A 24,223-nucleotide genomic window follows, 5' to 3' on the forward strand; every position below is an offset into this window, starting at 1 on the left:
CTAATACACATATTTTTATAATTCCCATTTTTCTTTTTTATTTTTATTTCTTGAGCATCTGCAAGCGACCCAGTTTTGCCTCTGGGGTCAATAAAGCATTTTCTGAATCTGACTCTGATTCTGTTTGGTCTCCTGGAAAACATGATACACAAAAACACTCGTGTACATGATAGACCCTGTTATTATACATATTCAAATTCATAAATAAATACATTAAGTGTTAGAAACAATGCTTTATTTCCTTTAGCAAAGAGTTCATACAGTACATTTATTCGATTTGACACTCAGAAAAAAGCAAAAAGCAGATTGTATTTTTAATAGAGTGCTTTACTCCCTCTAGTGTTAAAATATGTACTTTATGTGTAACAAATAATCTTCTGTACATGATATGTACATGTCATCTGTGTTTGTCAGTAAAAATGGCTCTTGACCTACATACAGTTGCACATTCACATATCACTGAAGCAATGAAAAATGCAACACTATGACAAATACCTCGTCCTAGTACCACTACCAGTACAGCTGTTACTGCAGCTGCAGTTACTATTACCACTAATACTGCGACTAGACTACTGCTGCCACTACTAATGTTAAAATATATGAACATGATAAAACCCGAAAAAATAACGCAAAACAGGAACAAAAACGTACTTGCAGGAAGTTTTTCAAGTGCATTATATTTCTATTTTATTTGAGCTTACGTCTCCCTCTTGTGGCAGGTTTCAGTATAGCAGGTTTTAACAATGCCGAGTGCTGTTGATGCTGCAAACCTGTATTTATATATACAGAAGATGAGCATGTGTAAAGTGCAAGAAATAGAATAAAATAAATATTTCAGTGTTGAAATAGACTTACATATGGAACTTATTGGGGAATAAATGAGGAACCATTTTATCTGTAGGGACAGTAGAACTGAATTCAAACAACGCTACTGAAAAATAAATAAAAACCGGAGCACAATCACCAGTGTGTAATTACTGAATACTGCACATCAGCAGGGAGTGTATGTTCATGTTTTTGGGATTATAGCTCTGGCTTTCAGTGCTAATTGTCGGTGATCAAAAATTACAGCATCACAGAGCCTCTTGTGGGGAACTGTAAAATGACCAATGTAACTGGAATAGTAAATTCAAATGGAAAATAATGAAGTCATGAGTAATGCAGTGCCTCACAAATAATTTTTATTCATTAAGCCTGGTTAATTCCATTCGAATTTAATATATGATCATTAAAACACTTCTAAAAAGTGTTAGTCACTTGAGAAAATTAACCAGCATGTTTGCCACTTGAAAAATGTGCCACATACTTTTACAGAGTGTTTGGTTACCGGTAATTAAAACTTGTTGAACGACATTTTAACTTAAGTTGGATATTTACTTAAGGATATTTACTGGAAATTTTAATGATAAAAAGAAAATGATAAAAAGAAAAATAGGGGAAAAGGTGTCCCAAAACGAGTATAGAACATTTTTTAATACAACATGTTTTGCACTTAAAGTGAAAACGTGCAACTCACCTGGTTGTTTATGCCAGGATAATTTGTTACAGAAGTAAAATGGTGTGTGTGTGTGTGTGTGTGTGTGTGTGCGCGCGCGTGCCTGTGCCCATGTGTATGTCTGTATGTGTCTGAGGAACTTAAACTTTAACTGGTGCTGGTCCCTGGGTGGCAGAGGGGGGTTTAAGCTCCTGGTCATGTGGGGATCAGCCTACTTTTAATCCTTTGGAGAGAGAGAGAGAGCGAGAGAGAGAGAGAGAAATCAAGACAGAGAGAGGTAGATTATACTTATTCCTTACCAACTGTGCTTAAGGCACTGTACAGAGACTGGAGAACACCATGTAAATTTCGTGCGATCTCGAAACCTCTATACCTTGATAAAATACATTGCATTTGGAACTTGGGACACAGCATCTCTGACCTTTGACCCAAATCTTGGAGCTAGTTGCAAATCTTGGAGGTATTTTGCAATCTTAGGAACCCTGGGAAACACTCTGAGATCCATCTCGGTTCCATTTAGGAACACTGGACTCTTTGCATCGAGGAACTTAGACCTAACGCGGGACGCCTCCCTTTCTCTCTACGTTCCCACGAAATTCGGAGTTAGTTCAGTCCAACACCTTCCATAGTTTGAGGCTACTTCGAACATTGGAAATACTGTGCTGTTAATCTTCAACCTGTTTTGGAATCTCGGATCCTTTGTGGAGTCGTAGCCTTTTATTTTGGAAGCTCAGAAATCAATTTTGGATCTACTCTGGCTCTGGTATATTCAACTTATTCCAGAGTTTTTGGAATCTCAGCAACTTTGGAAAACACTCATCTTGGACCTGATCTGGAATACGGGACCCATTTCAACATCTCAGTCTTTTTCTTTCTTACTCTACTCTACTCTACTCCCTCTTGGAACTGTTCTGGAAGTAGAGCCCCCCCAAACTCTTTACCATCTTGCCGAATTTCTGACTGATCCTGGAATTTCGGGCACCTGAATTTCCTAAGTGAGTGTCCTAACACCTCCCAAAACTCCCCGATGGCTCAATCAGACTCCCGACCCATCCTGGATCTGTCAATGGGTGCAGTTGTCCACAGTCCTGTTGGTTCGTGTTCAGACCTCGATATACAGAGAGGGACAGAGGACAAGGATGGAGAGGAGGATGAGGAGGTGGAACTAGCAGAGGAGGTAGGGGAGGATGTTTTGATGATGGCTGAGGAAGAAGAGGGGCAAGCCGAGGGTGGAGGAGGAGAGCAGGGAGAAAGGGAGGAAATTAAAATCATCGAAGTGGCCTTGTTACCTAATGGAGAAAAAGGAGGGGAGGAGGGAGAAGTAGAGGAAAGAGAAGGGGAAGAGGGGGAGACAGGGATGGAAGTGGCAGTGGAAGAGACAGATGAACAGACTGAGAGAGAGTGCAAATGGGAGGGAGAGGAAGATTCAGAAGAAACACGAGAGGAGACTCAGAATTTATCTAATTTACCAGCACCACCTGAAGTTGAGGAAGGAAGCCAACCTTTTTTCGAGACGGATAGAGAGAATGAAGAAGACATGGGGGAAGAAGAAAATAAAGAAGAGGCAGTGACAGCAGGTGTGGAAAAGGAAGATTTGTGTGATTTAGAGACAGATGAGAAAGACAGGGGATTAAATGATCATCAGGTATTGACCTCCAGCAAAGATGCCCAGTGTGCACAGGATGAGTCTGAAATCCCAGAGGGCAGCAAGTTCCCCGTTGATAACACTGACAAAACAGAGCCTGTCATTGCATCCACCAATGGTGAGGATGTCGAAAACGCTGAATATGCTGTGACAGATGTGATGTCATCAGTGCTGACCCCCGTTACCATGGGAATAAATGAAAACATGACAAATCCAGATGGTCTCTGTCAAACTGCATTAATAAGTGACAGTGACATAATTGTGCATACAAGTGCATCCGAGGAATTGGTGGCCGATCAGAGCAGCCATTCAGACACTGAGAATGAAGCAGATTTGAAAGATATTGACAAGCATGATGGTTCCCAACCCAACCATCAAGAAATTGAGTCCATTAGTAGTGACATCACAATGCAAGAAAACAATGGCGGGGAAGCAAAATTGGACGATGAAGAAAGTGCTGTAAAGGAAGAGGTGGCCAGCCAGAGCAGCCAATCAGCTAATGAGAATGAAGCAAGTGTGGAAAATACTGACAACTACGACGATCCCATAGAGGCAAAAATGGACGGTAAAGGAAGTGCTGTAAAGGAAGAGGTGGCCAGCCAGAGCAGCCAATCAGCTAATCAGAATGAAGCAAGTGTGGAAAATACTGATGACTACAACAATCCCATTGAAGCAAAAATGGAAGATGAAGGAAGCGCTGTAAGTGAAGAGGTGGCCAATCAGACCAGCCAGTTTATCACAGAGAACGAGGCAGGTTTGGAAGATGCAGATGAGATTGATACCTCTCAATATGAAAACGAGGAAGCTGAATCTGTTAATAGTGACATCGCATGTCAAGATGAGGATGTCAGGGAAGTAAAAGTGGAGGACGAGGCATTCGAAGAACCTGTGGAAGATGCCATGTCTGTTTCTGATGATGTTCTTGATGCAGGACATGACACGGTTGAGCAGCCAGATTTGGCCTTGGTGCCTGTTGTTTCAGGGGAGGAAGTTGACGCATGCTCAGAAGACCCTCAGACTGAAGCTCCAGAGGAAGAAGCAGCTTGTGCTATAGAGGTGGAGACTGGCTCATGTATGGAACAGCCACCGTTCACGGAAGGGAGCGGAGAAACTGGAAAGGAAGGGATCAAAGATAGGGAGCAGGAGGAGGAGGAGCCACAGCAAGAGGTTGAGGTTAATGCTCTAACAAGAACGGAGGGGGGAGGGAGGATGGCACGAGAGGAGGACGAGCAGATAGGTGATAATGTTGTTAGAGAAGCAATGGATGAGGAGGAGCACGGAGGAACAGGAGACACAGAAATGGAGGAACAGAACATTCTAGACCATGAAATGTCCATCACAGAAGACCTCACCGAAAACCAGGCTGATCTTGGTCCTCAGGAGTCATTACCGCAGCGTACAGAGGCTGTAACCTCAGATGCACGGGAAGACGTGGATTCAGACCAGGTGGAAGAGGCCTTTGAAATGCAGGAGGTGGCTGATATTGAATCGGACAAGCGGGGAGGAGACGTAACCTCAGAGGAGGCCAAGTCCACGACAGAGAGTGAAGGTGAACAACCTTCCCAGCTCATCGAAGGAACAGTAACAGATGAAAGCGGTGAACTGACAGAACAACCATTGGAAAAGACACTTATAGAAGAAGAAAGACAAGGAAGAGCAGAGGAGGAAAGAATACAGGGAGGAACTGAGGTGGAGACTGAGCCAGTGACTGTTTTAGATGATGAGATTGAGGTTACAGAGGAAGAACCTAGCAAAGAAGTGCAAGAGCCAAAATCTGATGCCACTACATCTGAAAATACCACAGCCGAGACAAAGACTGAAGAGAATCAAAAACCGGATTCAGAGAGGAGTGAAATAGGTACAGGGAGGGACGAGAGCCAGAAAGATGAAATCAAAGTGGTGGAGATTGAGCTAAATGGAAGAGTAAAAGGACTGAGGCGGGTGATGGAGAATGGCATCATGCCTACTGAGCAGCAGCCAACTTCCCTAAAGAAGAGAGATAGTTTCGGGACAGCAAGAGTGATGTCGTTGAGGAGAAAAGATAACGACTGGATAAAAAAAGACCAAGCAGAGGAAGAGAGCACCGTAGAAAAGAAAGACTGGAGGAAAGAAAGCATGCCTGTGAAAAAAGACACCCAGGAAACGGAGGGAGTAAAGAAGGACTGTGTGAGGAAAGAGGCATTAAGGGAGGAGAAAAGTCCCCCAAGGAAGGACGACTGGATAAAAGAGCTCAAGTCGGTGATAAAAAACGAGTCACTGCCAAGAAAGAAAGATGTGCAGGTGAAGAAAAAGCGAGTTGTGCTGATGGAGGATGGCCAATCATATATTCCCCGGCGGGAGGAGAGGAGGGAGGAGGAGAGGAAAGAGGAGGTGAAACTGCTGTCCCATAGGAAGGTGGAAAGTCCCGTTCCTCCTCTGAGCAAAAACAGCACGACCCCTGAGGATCAGAACCATGTGGTCTCCCTCTACGTCAAGGTAACGAGCCAAGCACACATGCACACCCTTCTTTACAGAACTATAATAACTCAAAGAACCATTTGGTTTGTTAAAATTAAAAAAAAAAAAAATAGAAATCAAAATAAAAAACAAATGTATGGTCCTAAAAATACCACTGAACTGGAACATTTCATGAAGTCGTTCTTCACAACACCATCAAGGTCCTGTATACAACAACGTGAGCGCAGTGCACAAACTTTCTTTACTGCAACAAATAGAGTTATGCTCCGGTACAACATTTTTGCAATGAATGTGAGGGAATAAAATATTTTTCAACACATTTAAAATGCATGAATCAACGTGAGGAAAGTCTAATTCAACTTAAATGGCATGTGATTTACCATTTCTGAGATAATGCATTAACGTCCTGAGGTAAACCAGTGTTCTTCCAACAGTTTGAATATTTCAAACCATTTTGAAACCTATTTTCACCCACATCTGTAGATGATCTGGAGCCGAATCCACACAGCAAAGCATATCATCTCATGGACTGAGGCAGGAAAAATGTATTTAGCTGAGAGCTGAGGTGCACATGGCGTTCTGTGGTAGTATTTACCACCTTTCACGTTTTTATGCAGGAAGTTTGTATCTATCATCTCTCCCATCTGATGTGAATGCATCTGCCAAATACTGTACCTGCAGAGAGTGTCCTGACAGGAGGAAAGGGCTTTGAATGTGACATAAAATCAGCCCACACAAATCCAACCCCTCTCTGTGTCACTTTGCCCCATAAATTTGAAAACACATCCTTTTTTCCCCCTCTATGTTGTCTGGTATTTTATATATCAAAACGGGGGCTTTTCAAAAATGCACTCACATGTGTGTAAATTGAAAACACCACGGGTAAAGTGAAGTTGTCTGAAAACACTGACATGGGATTGTCATGTAATTTAGCCCATGTTTCACAATGCGGCATTTCTTTGTGGATGGTGTTTTTTTTTTTGTTTTTTTTTTTTTTTTTTGCACTGGTGAAATTTTTAATATGGCATAATGTGGCTGGAACACCATAACATAGCGCTTTTCAGATTCACTGTCCCCCGACTTATAGTGGGCATTTGACTCTTCCTCCCTTTCCCTCTCTCTGTGCTTTAATCTGCTCAGTGAGATTAGCCTAATTGGCAGGGAGATGTCAAAACTGTTGTGAGTGCTCCTGCATCACCACACTCAGTCAGTCTCTTAACTGGGCTGCATGCGGTGTCCACATTGACTCCCAGTATTGGATGTGTTTCATTAGTGTAACGATTAGGAATCACACCCGAGATCCCACAAACTTAGGATTGATTAATTAGGGCTGGGTAATATGTGTGACATCTTCTAGTGAGGTTTACCAAGTCTCCTTTCAATATCAATACAAATAAATATGAGGCTTTCTTCTAATATTGTTCTATACTACCACCTATGGATTGTTTTTCCAAGCATGCGCTGGAAGATGGGCTGTAATTCTGTATATCAGCACTGTTGTGATATTGCGTAATGTTAGCATTCAGCTTCATGTTGTTAATGTTACATTTCTCTCCAAACCTACTAAGCTGAATTGTGTGGGTTGAGCTGAAAACTAGCAGACAAAAGTTACCGAATGTAAGAGTAGAAATGGCTGACATAAACAATTTGATGGTCAAAGAAGCTTCACTGAGGACATAAAGTAGAATGTGAAAAACAACGTAAATGCTGATGAGAAGAATTTGACTCAGTTGGAGATACATGGAGATAAATGCAACATTTAAGGACCATTTTGCATGTTTAGTGTAATACTACAAAAGTATTCATGTTTCTGCTGATCTTTTCCCAAAGCAAACGGTCGTATTTTAGAACTGCGATATCATTTCTCCTCCCTTTTCTCCAAACGTTGGTTGACATTCATTCCATTACGATATGAAAATGAACTTTAAGAGACTTCAAACTTTCTTCACACCAGTTTTCCATCACCGGAATAAAGTCCTCCACATTAGTTTTCCTGAAAGCAGCAGCACTGTTGTGTTTTCATGACTTGAAATTGGGGCGAAGTGAAACGCCCCCTCCGCCAGAGAAGATAGTCCCTGGGGAAACGTTTTGCTTTCCACAGCCAATTATCAGTTCATCAGGAGTTTATGAATGTTGATTATATTTTGTGAAATCTTTAGTTCCCTGTGCATGATTTGCAAAATGGTTTATTGGCATATAAAATGTGGATAAATTGTAGTAAACAGGCCAAACATTCAAAATCACTAGTATGGTCCTTCAGCAACATAAAGTAAATTTCCAATTCAATATGTAACACACAGACAAGGAAACCTCAGACTGGGCTCCAGTTCAGACAGACTAGCAGTCTGATTATAGTGTGTGTGTGTGTGTGTGTGTGTGTGTGTGTGTGTGTGTGTGTGGTGTGTGTGTTTGTGAAAGAGAGAGCGAATAAGTCCGCCTTTATCTGCTTACCTTATCCCATTAAGACAGTGATATCCTAATCCAGCAGTTATGGCAGCCAGCATTGCTACCTGCATGCAATTGTACATGGGCATGTAAAGTTTCATACAACTTGATGATTAATTTTAACCAAACACACACACACACACACACACACACACACACACACAAGTTAATATTCCTCTGTGGTCCAGCACCACATTCCTCAGTGAGGGGACATTAAAGGGGAGCAGCATGCTGGGGGCCAGCAGAGAGGTTTAACTCTGAGAAAAATGTGCTAATATCTAAGAGTTGGTTCACCAACACACACACACACACACACACACACTCTCACAACACACTCGGGCTCCATGGGAGCTCGCAGTCAAACAATGGCTTCCTTTGTGTAGCAGCACAGTGTGAAGTGGATGGAAATCTTATGGAAAATTTCAAGCATCCCTCTGTGCTGCTGGACAAAATGTGTGAAAAAAGTTGGGGCTGCTTTTGATTTACCTGCTTTGATGTCCACTGTGCTGATAATAACCTGTAGTACAATATAAAGTTATACTGCGAGGATTTATACACTGCAAATTTGCTATTTTCACTTTATTTGCATGGTAATTTTCATAGCTCAGCAACTCTTAATTGCAGCTCTGATAAATATATGAACAGATTCAAATTCTCCTCCTGCAAATTTTGCACGCAACAATGCCCAAACTGATTTTAAGGATAAGTGTCTCTGCTGTACGTCTTCAGTTTACGACACTAACCACCAAACAGTGTGTTGTGTTGTGTTGTGTTGTGTTGTGTTACGCTGCTGCTGGTAGGACGGAGACAGGGTTAATCTCGACATTCTCCGTGCGTCTAAACTGATTAGCCTGCTGTTTGGTGCAGGAGGTTTGGGGAAGTGGTGAAACAACACACACGCCACACACTAAATACGGTATGTACAGTATGTGCTGCGCTCTGGCGTAACCAAGGCGGGTTACACTGATATAGTCCTGTTGTGTGTGTGTGTGTATCATCAGCATCAGGTGGATTATTTAAGCTGCAACAACATATTTATGGTTGGAATATTGCCTTTCTTTCTTTCCATACCATAAAATATATTTGCAGATGCTATTTGGCTATACTGTTGGGCTGTTAGAGAGAGAAAGATGGAAAATGGAGATGAAAATCATGAGGATAAAAGAGAAACAGGACAAAACCGATGTGTCAAACTGATTATTACAGATCAGATATCAACCAGTCAATGTTGTCCACCTCTTCTGTGATGGATATAATTAATATTTCCTTGGATGTCTCCAGGAATACTGTAATGTCTAATGATTAATTATTAATTATCGTTATCATCTTGTGTGTCGGTGCAGAGTTTTAGTGTACCATGACGGTCTGAAGTCTCACAACCTTTTCCTCTCTGACAGGAATAAAACTCTGGAGAAACAGGGATTAAGGAGTGTGAAATTTTAAAGATGTTGAATTTCAGTGTAAATTATAGTAACACCTCCTAGCAGCTTTATATAAATATCCACAAATATCAGTATCAGTCGTGGCCTGAAAAAAAAAATATATATATATATGAGTCAAACCCTGCAGGCAAATAAAGAGAGAAACGAAAAAAGAGCGGCATCTCGACTGCTGTGGTGCAACACACACAGGCGCAGATACGCTGTGCCTGTCAGTGTGTGTGTGTGTGTATGTGTGTGTGTGTGTGTGTGTGTGTGTGTTAGGAGATTCCTTAGCGCCCACTCAGCAAACGTATGAAGAAGCTCCTCCACTGTTTTCTGCCTCCCACGTTCACACTAACACTGACCCCAAGTCAGATCATAGTGTTGATATTAAAAAGACCCCAGACAGAGAGACAGATAGAGGGAACATGTAATTTAATAAATAGATCTGGATCACATCTTCATTCATTCATTTTCAAAACCGCTTATCTGTAAGGGTTGCAGGGGAAGCTGGAGCCGAGAAAAAGATTGGCACCATTTATTGGTCTGTCGTGTGAATATATGCATATAGGCATTTGTGTACATCTGTTTTGCTATAGCATTCTGAAAAAAAAATATTGATAAACAAATGTGTAAGATTGTCCATCAGAAATGCCTCAACATCGTTCCTGTAACTGTAAAACAAAGCAGCACAGATCTGATTTTCTCTAAATGTTTTTAATGTATCATAAGATCATACCCATGTTTAAAAAAAATTCAACCCATCATTTTCATCATCTTATTATATCTTAAATACCTCAATATTTTCATAAATGTTGTTTTTATTTTACTGCATTATTATCTGTGTGTCTACTTGGTGAGTTGAGTGAAAAGTCCAATTTAGCTCACTTTTCAACACAAAGTATGATCATTATTTTGGATTTTGCCTTGGCATGAAAACACAAAAGATGTCAAGTTTAATCTGAGAACAATTACACACATACACACACAAACAAAAAACACAGAAACACAGACTGAGTTCAATATTGTCTCCAACAAAGAGGGATTGTGTTTGGAGGAGACACACATACACACATACCGCAGAAACCAGAGAGAAGCAGAAAGACAAACAGACAGACAGAAACACAGAGAGCGACAAGGAGCTGCTCGATTACAGATTACAGCTTCATGAGGAGATTACAGAGACCGTTACGGACTAAACTGACTGGAGCTGAAACCTGGTTTTGTTTGGATTTAGGAGGAAAGAAACTGTCAAGACCAGAGAGGAACTCAAACTGGAGTTTTTGGGAGGTTTTTTTTTTTTTTTTTGCAGTTTAAACACCTTGTTCCTCACATTATGGAGAATTTGTTGATCAAGTGTGTAACGCACTGATCTTCTCATCAGCTGACCATACAGTGCATCTTTGGCAATCACTACAAGAGAAACACATGCTGTGCGTTGTATGAACTGTAATACATCTGGAAAAGGAATTCACAGTAAAACTAGAAAAACACCCCGTCAATCCGTTTACCTCCATTTTGAGTGTTGCGCTGGGTTGGAGGACATGGCTTGGATTGAAGCTGCAGCCAAAAAACTGGGCTTCCCTACTGTTGAGCTCTTTGTAAAGGTAAGACATGGACAAGCTCAAAGGAAACGATGCTTTCATCAGGAACCATCAGCTAAACACTTTAAACTCTCTTCTGCTTTGTACCACATTTACATAAGAGATCATGTCCATCTGCAGTCCGTGTGGGGCGAAGTGAACATGTTGTAGTGCTTATGATTGTGTTTATTGACCGTACAGGATTTGTGTGAATTTGTGTGAAAATTTGAGTCCACGTGGTGGTGAAATGTCCCCATCAGCTGCTCTGTGCTCCGACAATATTGGATTTCTGTCTCTTCATTCACCTCCAGAACACAACAGCTCCCAAAATAACACTTTCCAAGCATGAGTGAAAGCAAACAAAGCAGATTATGCCAATATATAAGACGACAAGTACCTTCTTTTTTAGGAAATGAAATGGCTCTGTTGTTGTTATTTTCCTTTCTGAATTGGAAAGTAGTTCCGGCAGGTAGCACCAAGTACAGTGCCCTCAGATACCCTGATAATACCCTCAGAAATAATAGAAATTTCACAGAAAAAAATGGGTACTGGGACTTGTTGTTTTTTTTATTTTGCCATAATCCACTTTGTTTGTGTTCATTTATGTGCTAAAAGTGTTATTTTGGGAGCTGTTTACCTCACTGTGGAAGTGCATGTAGAGATAGAAATCCAGTGTTGTGGATTATCAGCCCGGGGAAGCACAGAGAAGCTGATGAGGAGATTTCACCTCCAGATGAACTCAGTCACACCCAGGGAACCAGACAAAACTACACCACAGGTCACATTTACGTTAAACTTTTTGTTTATGTTTACTTGCCTCCATGTTCTTTGGAGTTGTGGAGGGTATCGGTCTGGTCAGTGTGGATCGTGGTTTTGGTATTTTGATAATATTGATTAAAAAAAATCGATCACTCAGCCTTAATAAGAAGCTCTCAGCAGGACCTGTACGGCTGCAGATGCTGAATTTATATTGTGTGTTTTTTCCTCATTAAATTATATAACAGATGGAGCTTATTTACACATTTTACTTTATACAACCATGTGACTCTTGAGCTGACCTTATGATTGATCTAATTCAGTTGCTGCTGTCTGTTTACGTGTGTGTGTGTGTGTGTGTGTGTGTGTGTGTAGGCCGGCAGTGATGGGGAGAGCATCGGTAACTGTCCGTTCTCCCAGAGGCTTTTTATGATCCTGTGGCTCAAAGGGGTCATCTTCAACGTCACCACTGTCGACCTCAAGCGGTAACTATATTATTAGTAACTTTATTATTGATTAGAATCTCAATTACAAATGTAATCAAACTGAAATAATGAGTCATATAGACAAATAATAGACAGTCATGGTTTGAGTTATAGCTATCCAAACTGGCTCTATTTATGCATTTTCTCTCATGTTATCTTAAAACTGTGATTACTTCATATTGATGTATTGTTTTTCTCGATACTGAAGAGGTTCAGTAATAAACATTGTGGCTTTGTGGTAAATGTTGGTGTGTGTGTGTGTGTGTGTGTGTGTGTGTGTGTGTGTGTGTTTGCGTCCACCAGGAAGCCGGCTGACCTGCAGGACCTCGCTCCAGGAACCAACCCACCCTTTATGACCTTTAACGGGGAGGTCAAGGTCGACGTCAACAAGATAGAAGAGTTCCTCGAGGAGAAACTGACGCCACCCCGGTATAAACACACACACACACACAAACGCACACATTTAAATGCACACCCAGACTCATGTAGATTCTTGAAGCGGTGGAGAAAAACTCCAAGCCAGACCGCTAATAATAAATAAGAAAATAAACAAGCAGATTTGCTGAATTCGTAACAACTTGACCTTTTGAGGATGTGTCTCTATGTGTCTGTAACTGGTGCAGCTACCCGAGACTGGCTCCCAAACACGCTGAATGCAACACAGCCGGCATCGACGTCTTCGCCAAGTTCTCAGCTTATATCAAAAACCCCAGGAAAGACACCAACGACGGTGAGCCAATGTATAGGTGTATGTATTTTCAATGTATATAACACTTATAATTCTGTCCTCATTATAAATATTAGGCTGTGTAACAATGACAGTAATAGTCCAGTTACTACTAAATTGGAATCAAAAATAGTGAACATTGTTTGGCTCAGCACTGCCCCCAATGGCCAAAATACTGTACTGCACTTCTTTCTTTCTAACAAGTCAGTTCAGTTCAAAAACATTAACACATCAAAATCATCAGTAACAAAACAAGTCTCAGGTCAAAGTTAATATAGATGTGAATCATGTTGATTCCATGTTGCTGCATTGAGATGTTCAGAAACCAAACCTCCTCTGTTTCTCTGCACCTGTGTGTTTGTATTCAGTCTTGGAGAAAGCCTTGCTCAAGTCCCTGCGGCGTCTCGACGAGTTCCTGAGGACTCCGCTCACCGAGGAGATCGACGCCGACGCCGCCGGAGACGTGCCCGAATCCACCAGGAGTTTCTTAGACGGACCCGATCTCACCCTGGCCGACTGCAACCTGCTGCCGAAACTCCACATCCTCAAGGTTCATAACCTAACAAGACTCACCATTCATCTGTCTCTGCAGAAGTTAGATAGCCTGTGTGTCTTTTCTTATGATTTCTAGGAAAAAATACAAAATCAAAAGATGTATTCGGGCATATTGTTCGGTTTCTGTTGTAGTTTTTGCTTGTCCACCTTCCGCGAGAAAGACAGAATCTTATTTCCGTTTCCAGATTGTGGCCAGGAAGTACCGCGGCTTTGAGATCCCAGCGGACATGACGGGCGTGTGGCGGTACCTAAACCACGCCTACCAGAGGGAGGAGTTCACCAGCACCTGCCCCGCCGAGAGGGAGATCGAATTTGCATACCTGGATGTCGCTAAACGCATAAAGTAAACCGAGGAGAGGGTGGGATGAGGGAATAAAGCGGGATTAAGAGAGATCAGAGCTGCAAGAAAGAGAAAAGAGTAGTGTAGAAAACCATGGAGAGATTTGATTTGCACACACAAGGTGGATAAAAACATCAAATAGACAGTCGTGTTGGGTGTTTTCCTCAAGCTTAGTGAATCCATGTGAGGAAAAACAAGGAAAGTTAGACGATGAAAATGTAGACAGAAGAGAAAAGGCTGAAGGACGTAGACCAAACCAACTCTGCAATCCAAACTTCTGATATCAACATTTAGATTTATAATATTTCTGTGTTGGTTTGGAAGTCGACTGATAGTTGTACCGCAGTGTGTGTGCTTGTGTGTGTGTGTGTGTGTGTGTGTGTGTGTGTGTGTGCACTCACCGGCTGGGCTGCACAGTGCTCTATGTGCTAATCATTTAAAATAACCGCATCCACAAATACGAGGTTAGTACAGAATTAATGACTTCAGTTTTCATGTTTCATTTCTCAATGGCAGGGCCAGTTAAACAAACAAAAAAAAAAAATCACAATTCATAACTAAATGTACCAGAAACCCCTCAGTCTAATAAATAATGTGACATTAAGTTAACACCTCTCACTAGATTCCTCTGAAATACAGACAATAAATATATCAGATTATCTTTAAATTATGTTAACGTGATTGTATCAGTGATGTGAAATTACAGAACATTTTGTTTTCCAAATGTGCTTCTATGAGGATACAGATTTAGCAGCTGTGGAGCATTAAAACGATGCAGCCTGTTATTAAAGCCATTCAATACCACACATTAAATGTAGCTAGAGTGCCTGTTTCACTCGGGGCACAGGTAGTCGAGCCATTATCGTGTCATCTCGTGAATGCGAATCTATGGCCTTGACCATAATGCATCTGTCCTGCTCTGTTTCTCAGCGATATGACGGTGTTATTGTGCTAAAACCCATCAGAGCCGGGAGGCGCTGGACTGTGGGAGCCGGCGAGGCTGATGGACCTGTGCGCTCTTCGGGGAGCTTTTAAATTTCACTCAAGGTCTTGCATGCGTGGGGTCGAGGTAAACAAATCAATGGACTGAAATCGGTGGGATAAAACACAGTAAAGTATCAATTGAGGCATTTCTATTCTGATTTGTTATTGTGATTATTAGTGGAATATTAGGTGAAAGTTATGGGTTTCTGCCTCAAACAACAAAGAAAAGGACACACTAACTAAGCATCCCACATGATCAAAGCCTAATAATGAAAGGTGTGTGGGTCTATGTACTTTTCAGTGACATTAACACCCTCATTATGCTCGATATTATGCGCCACAGCGAGGCAGAAACAACTGTTTGCACGCTGGTTCGCACACCTTTTAATGGGAAAGGTTCAGTTTAATTAAAGCCAGACTCTGTTGTGCTCCTCCTCCTCCCAAAGTCCAGCTCACAAACTGACTGATGGCATTTTCTTCATTTAGTCTTTTTTTTTTTTTTCTTGTCTTAAAGCAGAGGTTCTGTATTCTTCAACCCAGGCTGTGTTTAAATGTTGATGCTCATGACTTAGGTTCAGCCTCAAAAAAAAAACCCACCAGCAGCACCATCAAATACACCTCGATAGCTGCAAACGGAGCTTTCTGTCACGTTTTATTGACACAGGTCTGGCAGATGTGTTGGTTTTATTTGACATTCATAATAATACATCACATTGGACGTCAGAACTCCTGTCTTGTACATTTCTGAGCTACAGCATGTCGTTGTTAACTCGGGGTAAATCTATGCTTGCAAGAAGAAGAATCTCACAATTATACTCCACAGGGAACAGCAGATAAAGGAGCATCAAATTTTTCAAGTTAGCCAAGTTATTTTTTTTTTGGTCAGGCGATTACAAGATGGATTTGACTCTGCTGTGAGTTCCCTATTTTCAAAAAAGGACATTTAATAATCTGTTGTGATGCTGAAAATGAGTGCAGACCCAGTCCTCAAGCCCTCCCTGTCCAGTCCGGCAGGTTTTTGGTCCAGCTCGACTCTTGCACTCCTGACCCAGTTAAAGCCCACGCACCTTAAAACCTCTGCTCAGGTAGATCTGTTTCAACCAATCAGAAGCCCTTAGATGGATCAGGTGTGAGCGAGTAGCGCTGGAACCAAACCTTGCAGGACAGGACGGAGGGTCCTCGAGTCAGACATGATGGGTGTCAACATTTCATGAGCGAGGCTGAACAATACCAGACTTCTTCTTTGATGTTGTGATGAATCAGTAGTTAAATCAGAATGAATAGGCACAAACTATGTCGTCAATGCCAGACTAGTAAGAAGCATTTTCTATTTGTACATTTTATAAAGAGTTAATTCTGTGTATGCTCTGTTCTGTGTGTATATGCTACTCATATTCTCATTCTCTACACTGTACCTCTTTTGTATCTGAAGCGACTGGCAGCCTGAGCGTGGGCGGGGCTCGGCGTTGGCTGGAATTTCTGGTGTTAATTTTGTGTTTCTGCGGCGAGAGCAGAAAACGCTGAGGCCGCCGTCTTCATGTTGAAACACCACTCAAACATCACAGCGGAGGTGCTTTCTGCTGCATTCATGTCACGTGTGGACAAACACAGCAGCAGCCTGACAGATAAAAGATGCAGTTTGTAGCACCTCCTGTCTCAACGTTGCCATCTACTGGCTGAAGCTGATGTTGCAGCCTCATCGTGTCAGTCATTTTTCTGTTTAACCAGTCATTTTTCTGTTTAACAACTGTAAAAGAATTTATTTTTTCCTGCTGTGGGACAGTAAAACAGAAAAGCAAAGTCCCTCAATTCTTTTTTTTGCCTTTTTAATAGTGAAATCAGATCAAATCTGATCCCAAAATGACTAATGTGATTTAAAAAAAGTTTGTTTGAGATGAAGCTGCTGATTGAAATCCTGGTTGGTGATGTGAGAACTGAATTTGAGGAATCACAGTCGATCACCAAACCCAAGTTCCTATCAGGGTTTAGCGTCTGAAAGCTGAGATGAGCAGTATTTTCCACCAGGAGGATCAGATGTGCTGGTTCTGCCGTGTGACATGAATGCAGCATGACTAGGTACTCGAGGGTTTCTGACTCGAGCAGAGGACAGTGACGGGCGTCCACGTGTCCAACACCTCAGGCCGAGCTTCCACAGAGACACTGTCCAGTTTGTACGTCAGAAACTTTCCATTCTCCCAGTTCCTAGTTGCCTTGAATGCATTTTTTTCTATTTCCATGAACACCAAAATCACCGACTGTGGGGATCTGGAGACCAGAGCACCACCAGTTTGATTAAAAAAAAAAACAAAAAAAAAAAAAAAACAAGGTGTTTGGGCCGTTTTGTTTGTGGAAATCAGCCTGCTGTGTTCTGGCCTTATAATCCTCTATAGGGGACTCTTTATTAAAATGATTTCACAACTACAGGATTGTCCGAGTGTGTTTTGTTCCATGTGTGTGTGTGTGTGTTGTCTTGTCATGGGCAGGTTGCACCGTCCCACCTTGAAGACATTAAAGTCATTTCTCTGTTGGTCCACATGGTCTAAAAAATGAGCAGTTGGGCCAGGATCCAGAAGGTCTGCAAAAAAACTGATAAAAATACAAAAATGCACTATGCATGATCTATAATGTACTATGTAATGGATTACCTACAAAAAAAAAAATTGTTGACAGGCAACTTGCGGCAAAATGCAGCTGCTAGACTTTATTTATTTATTTATTTATTAATTATTGATATTAAAAAATTATTTTCTGATTTATAAGGCCTTAAATGGTCAAGCTCCAACTGTCTGCCAAAGTTGTCATCTTCATGATCTCGCCTTCGCCGATTTTTTACTTACCTAAAAACATTATTTCATACCTCTTTTGTATTACCTATACTGTTTTTATTCCTTCTATACTTCTCTACGTCTATACGTCTTATGTTTTTTGTCTTTTATCTGTTTTTTTTTTATCATTATCAAGTTATTTTATCACTACAATTATAGGCTACTGTTTCCTTTCTTTTTTCAGTCTTTTTAGGTTTTTATTGTCATTTTTATTTTCTTTTTGCACATTTTGTTCCGTGTGTTTTATTTTGTTTTGTTTTGTTTTTAAATACTGGGATTATTATTTCCTGTTGTTTCTCTTATAACACACTTTACACATACATAAAGTTGATTACTATTATTACTATTATTAAAACTATTACTAGTAGTATTTTTTTTTATTATTATTGTTATGTGCTTCGCCACATGTGTGCAGCACTTGCGCGACGCCGTGCACTAAAACAAGTGAACCCTTTAGCCACCCACCTGTTCACGTCCAGCCCACATGCTGCCAATCAGTCAATCAATTATTCAATCAATCAGTCACATGTGCCGCGTGCAGAGACATGGGAAAGATGGCTGCCTGTTGCAAAAGACCGAGAGGAAAAAATAACAACTTTGGTGAGGGAGAAAAAAAAACAATTTGGAGGATTTAATGCAAGAAGGAAGGAAGAAAAGGGGAGCGGAAGAAAATGGCCGTTTGTCTGAGGGGGGAGAAAGTTTGGGGTTACTGCGAGGACACACACGTGCGTCACCTGTACGTCAAAGCCACGCTCGCTTCCACAGGTAAAGTCTGGAGGCAGAACCAGCATCTCAGACATCCATGACGTCATTCCGCCCGGGGCAAATGATGAGTAATTATGACTGGGCGATTTATCAATATGTTATCAATATTGTGACATGAAACGATCTTTATGGTGATGTGACACACGTGCTGTCCTCTCCTGGCTTAATCTCCTGTGTGTAAAGATCCTCTCAAAACACCAACAGTAAAATCTGCAGTATCATCACAGTATCAGTATGGAGGTGTTTTGTGATATTTGATCATAATTCCGGTTTGAGAAAGCTACAATGTCATTTTGACTGGTTAAAAACTTGATTTAAGATCTCTGATAAGGACCAATGAGGACAAATTAAAGGTATCTATAACTGAATTATTACTTTTCAGATTCCAGTTTCACACATGCACAGTTTAATTTCTGATAAGTAATTATTCCTGTTCAAGCTTCATCTTTAATTCCCTCTATTGAAGATATGTCCAGTGTTTTTTTAATATCTTAAACTAAGTTTTCACCAGTCAAAATGACATTGTAGACAAATTGGAACTAGTTATAATTTAATTCTAGATATGTGAATCTGGATCTACAGCTAGTCCTGATGGTTTGCAGATATCTGACAGCTGAATGGTGGAATGGTGGAATCTGAAATTGAAAGCACATTATACTTGAATGGCAAAAGTGACAAAATCATCTGTCCCGGGAGGAAGAATGATGCTGTGGATATCTCAAATTTTACTTTAGATTTCAGGTATCTCTACCCAATTGATTTGACGAGTCACAGTGTAGTTATGACCATTCATTAAGGACGTTGTTGGTATCTGTAATGTTCATTCCTGATAGTCAAACATGGATATTAAATGTTAAAACTTTTTGTCAAGGAGCATCACTGTGAAGTCGGGATGGTTTGTCACATTTCTTCTATCAGTATAGTGATACTAATGGTGATAACAGCAGCCATGACGATACTGATAGTGTTGCAACAACAGTAGTAATCATAATAACACATGAACTACTTCTGATAATAGTAATAGTAGTAATAGGAACAATAATAACAAGCATAGTAATAATGAGAATTATAGGTCTGACTGTAGTGGGACTGAGTAATACTAATAATTGGAGTGGTAATAACAACTAAAATCCATATTGTAGAAATGGGATGCACGGCGCCTCACTGGTGCGGTGGATCGAAGGCTCAATCCCAGCAGATGCAGCGCCGCCACTCAGGAGTTTCCTCCCTGCCGAGGCCACAGGACGACGGGGACTAGAGTCACAGGTAAGTCCCTAAACTTCGAGGTTCAGGTCCTTAACAAGTCGTTTGGCTCTTTGGCAGTCTTCATTTCATAGTTTATTTTACCTCCACCTGCCTTGTACATGCACATTATTGCACATGGTAAATTAGCTCGCTTCTTTTCAATTTACTAGTCTGTTTTAACGGTTGAATAATCTCGGATTAAAGAAAAAGGTCCTGTGGTGACACGGCATCTCCATCAGTCTGCTCTTGTCCGCTCCACCTTCCCTCCCTCTACTTAAAGTTGGTTCTGTCTATGTCTTGGGCTACTGACAGATACCTAACCCTATTGATAGGCAAATGATTGACTGATAAACTGATTGATAATTGATTTGATCAGGTTCAGGCTCCCGGATTAGGAGCTGTGGGTCGGTGGGGATGTGGGACATGACATGAGAGGTCATGGCTTAGTAGCATCGTTTTCAGTCTGTGGCTTTGGGGAACGAAGGCAGTCGAGAGTTTCGGGTCACCGGTGGTCAAAGTGAAGTCGAGTTGCAGGTCTGAGGTCAATAAATTTGTGACTCGAGGACTCTGCTCCCCTTTCCTTCCTGCTGTAGTGAGAGTCAGGGCCCCACATCTCATTATTCTACATTTTTATTGTGATTGTTAAAAGCAAGAAAAGACCACAGCGTGGTGCAAAGCAAACGTTTCTGTGGCAGATGTTTTAAAGAAAAGGTGCAGTTACTATGATGTGTTTTATGATTTATCTGTTGTTCTGGTCAAGTTTGAAAACCACTCTGTCAAGCTGTGGGTGTGGCCTGACTGCCCCCTAGTGGTGTGTGCAGACCCAGCAGCACGGAACTGGTGGTCCATAGTTGTGTGTAGCACTTTCTATTTTACATGGATATTTTGATTGTTAAAAAAAAATATATATATATATATATATATATATATATATATATATATATATATAAAGATATATAGATATAGATATAGATATAGATATATATTTATGAGTAGATGCGTGCAACAAAAATGTTTCTAGCAGGAAATTTCCAGATTACATCAAGTATGAGTTTGGCAGGGGGCAGTGACGTTGCTCATTATTCAAACAGTTTGGACCAAAAGCTGTGCTATAAATAGCCATGGCCTTTTTCTGCTGTAAATAAGTATCCTTTGTTTAGTTAGGTTGTGTGCTTGACTTTGGCTTCGATTAATTTCTGAGAGGAGAAAGCGGACGCTGAGGTGGCAAAGCCTGAGAAATTTTCAGCCCCGAAAACGTGTCTGTCTCTATTAGGAATGAAGTTATGAGGCTCAAAAATGCGAGAAAAATCAACGTGAACAAAAAAAGCACAAAATTTGCGCCTATCTGTGTGCACTTTGAGGAGCTGTAACTCAGAAAATATTCATGGTATGAATGTAAGATTTTGCATAGCTTCACTGAACATGTAGAAGATTTTCTGAAGGAATAAGGGGGGGAATTTTTCCTGAATTGGTTGATTTTATATGGAATGACCCGTCGTGTCAAACTGGTCAAACCTCAGCGCGGCTAAAAAAGAGACGTGGTTACGCAACAGCTTCAGCTTCAGTGGACTCACAGGACAATAACGCCAGAACAACTCAACCTGGTAGTCCCACTCTGACGTGAAATACACCCCATCATATAACACTTACACACGCACACGTGCAAACACACTCGGGCATGTGCAGACACACACCCCGGTCACCACGGCGACAGCGACGGTGACCTCTGTGGAACCCTCTAGACTTAATGACCCTGCAGTTACGGGCCCGCCGAGCAAACACGACCCCACTGCCATAGTAACATCAGGAGGAGGAGGAATGTCCGTCCTGCACATCAGCCCAGCTGGAGGAGCCTGACTGCAGAGCGCGTCTGCACTTTGCTGAAGTTACATGATCACCTCAGGTTTATCACTGCAGGCCCAGCATCCATTTTATCCTCACACGCAGTTTGGTAAAATGACCTTTCACTGTGCAAACCACTCAGTTACAGTCCTATAACAGCCTTAATGTGGTTAATAAGAAGCAGTGGGTTCTGTATTTTAGTGTGTTGAAGGTTTGCTTGAATGCTTTTTTTTATATACATATGATATTGTGTTGCTGCTGTCTTGGCCAGGGTTCCCTCAAAAAGGCGATCTTGTCATCTCAGTGGGACTCACCTGCTTTAAAAAGGTTTAATAACAATAATAATAAAAATATATATATATATATATTGGAGATAATGACAGAGAGAGCAGAGAGTGGCGCTGTCATCACTGAAACCTTTCACTCTTGAAAATGTAGTTTGTAAGCCAAACGTTTAGGATTAATAATTATTATCTGCTTTAGAGCCATCTATAATACATGTTAAAATCACTCTCAGCCGTCAACACAGCCTCAGAAAACAACTGTGAACTACTTTATGTGAGGTAAAAAGTAAATTTCATTTAGGTTTAAAGTGCTCAAGCTAATGCATAAATAAGTAAATACATAAATAAAAACCTTTAGGGTGAAAACTGACTGAACCTCGGTTGTTGGAATAAAATGTGTTTCCCTGCTGGGTTTCCACACCTGTTGCTCTTGAAAATATCTACTTATTAGCTGTTCTCGAGCCATTTGCTGAGTGCCTGTAAATATTTATTTTAGTGTATTGTTGCCACTCTCACCAGTCAGTGCAGAATTTAAAAAATGGTGAAATGAGCGTGAACATTTCTGCCTTATTTTCATTGTTTCTCGTCATGTAACCCCTTCATGCAGAGTAAACAGCTTCCTCTGTCTTCTTATGCACAGACCAGATTTCTGCATTTTAAGACGAGATGCTCCTCGGTGGGATCAGGAGGCTCAAATCAGGCGCAAGAAAAAACGTAAAAACATTTCAAACTAAAGTAAAACTAAAAGCTGTCATATCAGACATCAGTCTGTCTGCATAATGAACAACTAAGGAGAGTGTGGCTGTAGAAAAATAAAATAAAATCTTTATTGTCACAGTGAGCTTTTTGCCATGCTAGAGCTGATCTTTATTTGAAAGTCGGCACACACACACACACACACACACACACACACACACACTCACAGGCTGACGTGCCTCTGTCTCTTTAAGGGACACAAAGGGTTAACAAGAGGGGGGGTTGGGTGGGTGGGGGGTGGGGGGGTTTGTTTATTCATGCGCCCGGCCACGAGCGCACATCGTCTCCTTTGATTGGTCAGTCTTGTTAATTAACGAGCGAATGAAAAGGTCCGAGTCGGGGCCCGGCGCCGGGTGGAGGAGGGAGGGTTCCTGTCGCTACGGCAACGGTCTCCTAGCACCTAAGGGTCAGGGAGGAGGCGGCAAGAAGGTGGGGATGCTGGGATGGATGGAAGGAGCTGACAGATATTTTTACATTAAAGCTGCCAGAAGCTGGTAATTTGTGCTGTTATTGGGTCAAAAAAAAAAACTCCATCATTACAAATATTCAGTTTTTCCCGCAGAAATTCATGACTGTCAGGGTGTAAACGCCTCTGAAGCAGCATTTTGACAATCATGGGACTCTAAAACTCCAGCCATTGTATCAAAAGTGATGACTGGACAATTTCCTGTTTTTAATTAATAACAAGTAATTAGATAAACTCCAGGTTTATCTACCCGGGACCCAGGAGGGAACAAGGGAGGGAAAGGTCTTATTTTTGTTTTTTGATTAGTAAAGACTAAAGTGGATGGGAACTAGAGCAACAGCAGGAATAGGAGAGGAGGGATGGTTTGACGGTGATGGAGGGAGCAAAGCGGGGCACCGGCGGCGGGACGGGGGCGGGGCCGCTCGGCTGACGGGCGCTCAGTTCTGGGAGCAGTACTTCCAAAAACACACTGTTGGAGAGAAAACAGAGGAGAGGATTGAGTGGGCATGTAACAGAAAGACTCAGGCGAATGATGAGTTTTTTGACTGAGATCTGGCATTTTAAAGTGCTAGGAAAGTTAACCTGAGACTTTAGTGAAAATACATTAAAATGAAGCTCCTCTCTTCATATCAAAACAAATATTTAAGCCTTTGAAGACCCTCACCTCTCTTATTGGTCTTCTTAGGCTGAGGTGGGAGGGACTTCTTAAAGTTTCGACCAGTCAGGCTGCTGGGGACGATGTCGGCGCTGGGTCTGGACGCAGTTTCGTCAGTGTCCTCCGGGGGCACTGTGGTCGGCCTCGGGCTTCCTTCAACAGCAGGCAGCTAGAAATAGAGAAGAGAAAGAGAATTCTCAGTCGCTGCTGCAGACGCCCACTCCACTTAACTCTACCTTATTCCATAATTATAATTAGTTACATAATTAGAGAATTGATATCACTATTTCTAAGGCAAGGTACACAAGTTATTGATTCTACAGTGACTCACCACTTTATTCTTACGGCCAGAGTTTCTGCCATTTGCTGAAATGAAGAACAGATCACATTTGAATGACAGAAAAAAATCACATGAATGACAACATAAATGTCACATGTGACATCAGGGGCTCGGTTAGCCACAGTGCATGCTATTTAACAGTGATGTCCGAG

The 24,223-nt window shown here is 41.4% G+C and overlaps 1 protein-coding gene across 2 annotated transcripts; it reads left to right on the plus strand.

The window, feature by feature from the left end:
- The first annotated feature begins 4,322 nt into the window (after positions 1–4,322).
- On the plus strand, positions 4,323–17,314 carry LOC115370330 (chloride intracellular channel protein 4). Of its 2 annotated transcripts, none has more exons than XM_030067319.1 (6): positions 4,323–5,615; positions 12,178–12,287; positions 12,591–12,716; positions 12,911–13,017; positions 13,383–13,564; positions 13,755–17,314. In XM_030067319.1, exons 1-6 carry the CDS (start codon positions 4,350–4,352, stop codon positions 13,914–13,916), a joined length of 1,953 nt encoding a protein of 650 aa, XP_029923179.1. In that variant the 5' UTR covers positions 4,323–4,349; the 3' UTR covers positions 13,917–17,314. The 2 variants fall into 2 exon arrangements, with proteins under 2 accessions (XP_029923179.1, XP_029923187.1); XM_030067327.1 differs by lacking the exon at positions 4,323–5,615 and adding an exon at positions 11,008–11,070.
- Positions 17,315–24,223: the final 6,909 nt, after the last annotated feature.

The sequence above is a fragment of the Myripristis murdjan genome, chromosome 2 (assembly GCF_902150065.1).
Source record: "Myripristis murdjan chromosome 2, fMyrMur1.1, whole genome shotgun sequence".
Lineage (NCBI taxonomy): Eukaryota > Metazoa > Chordata > Actinopteri > Holocentriformes > Holocentridae > Myripristis > Myripristis murdjan.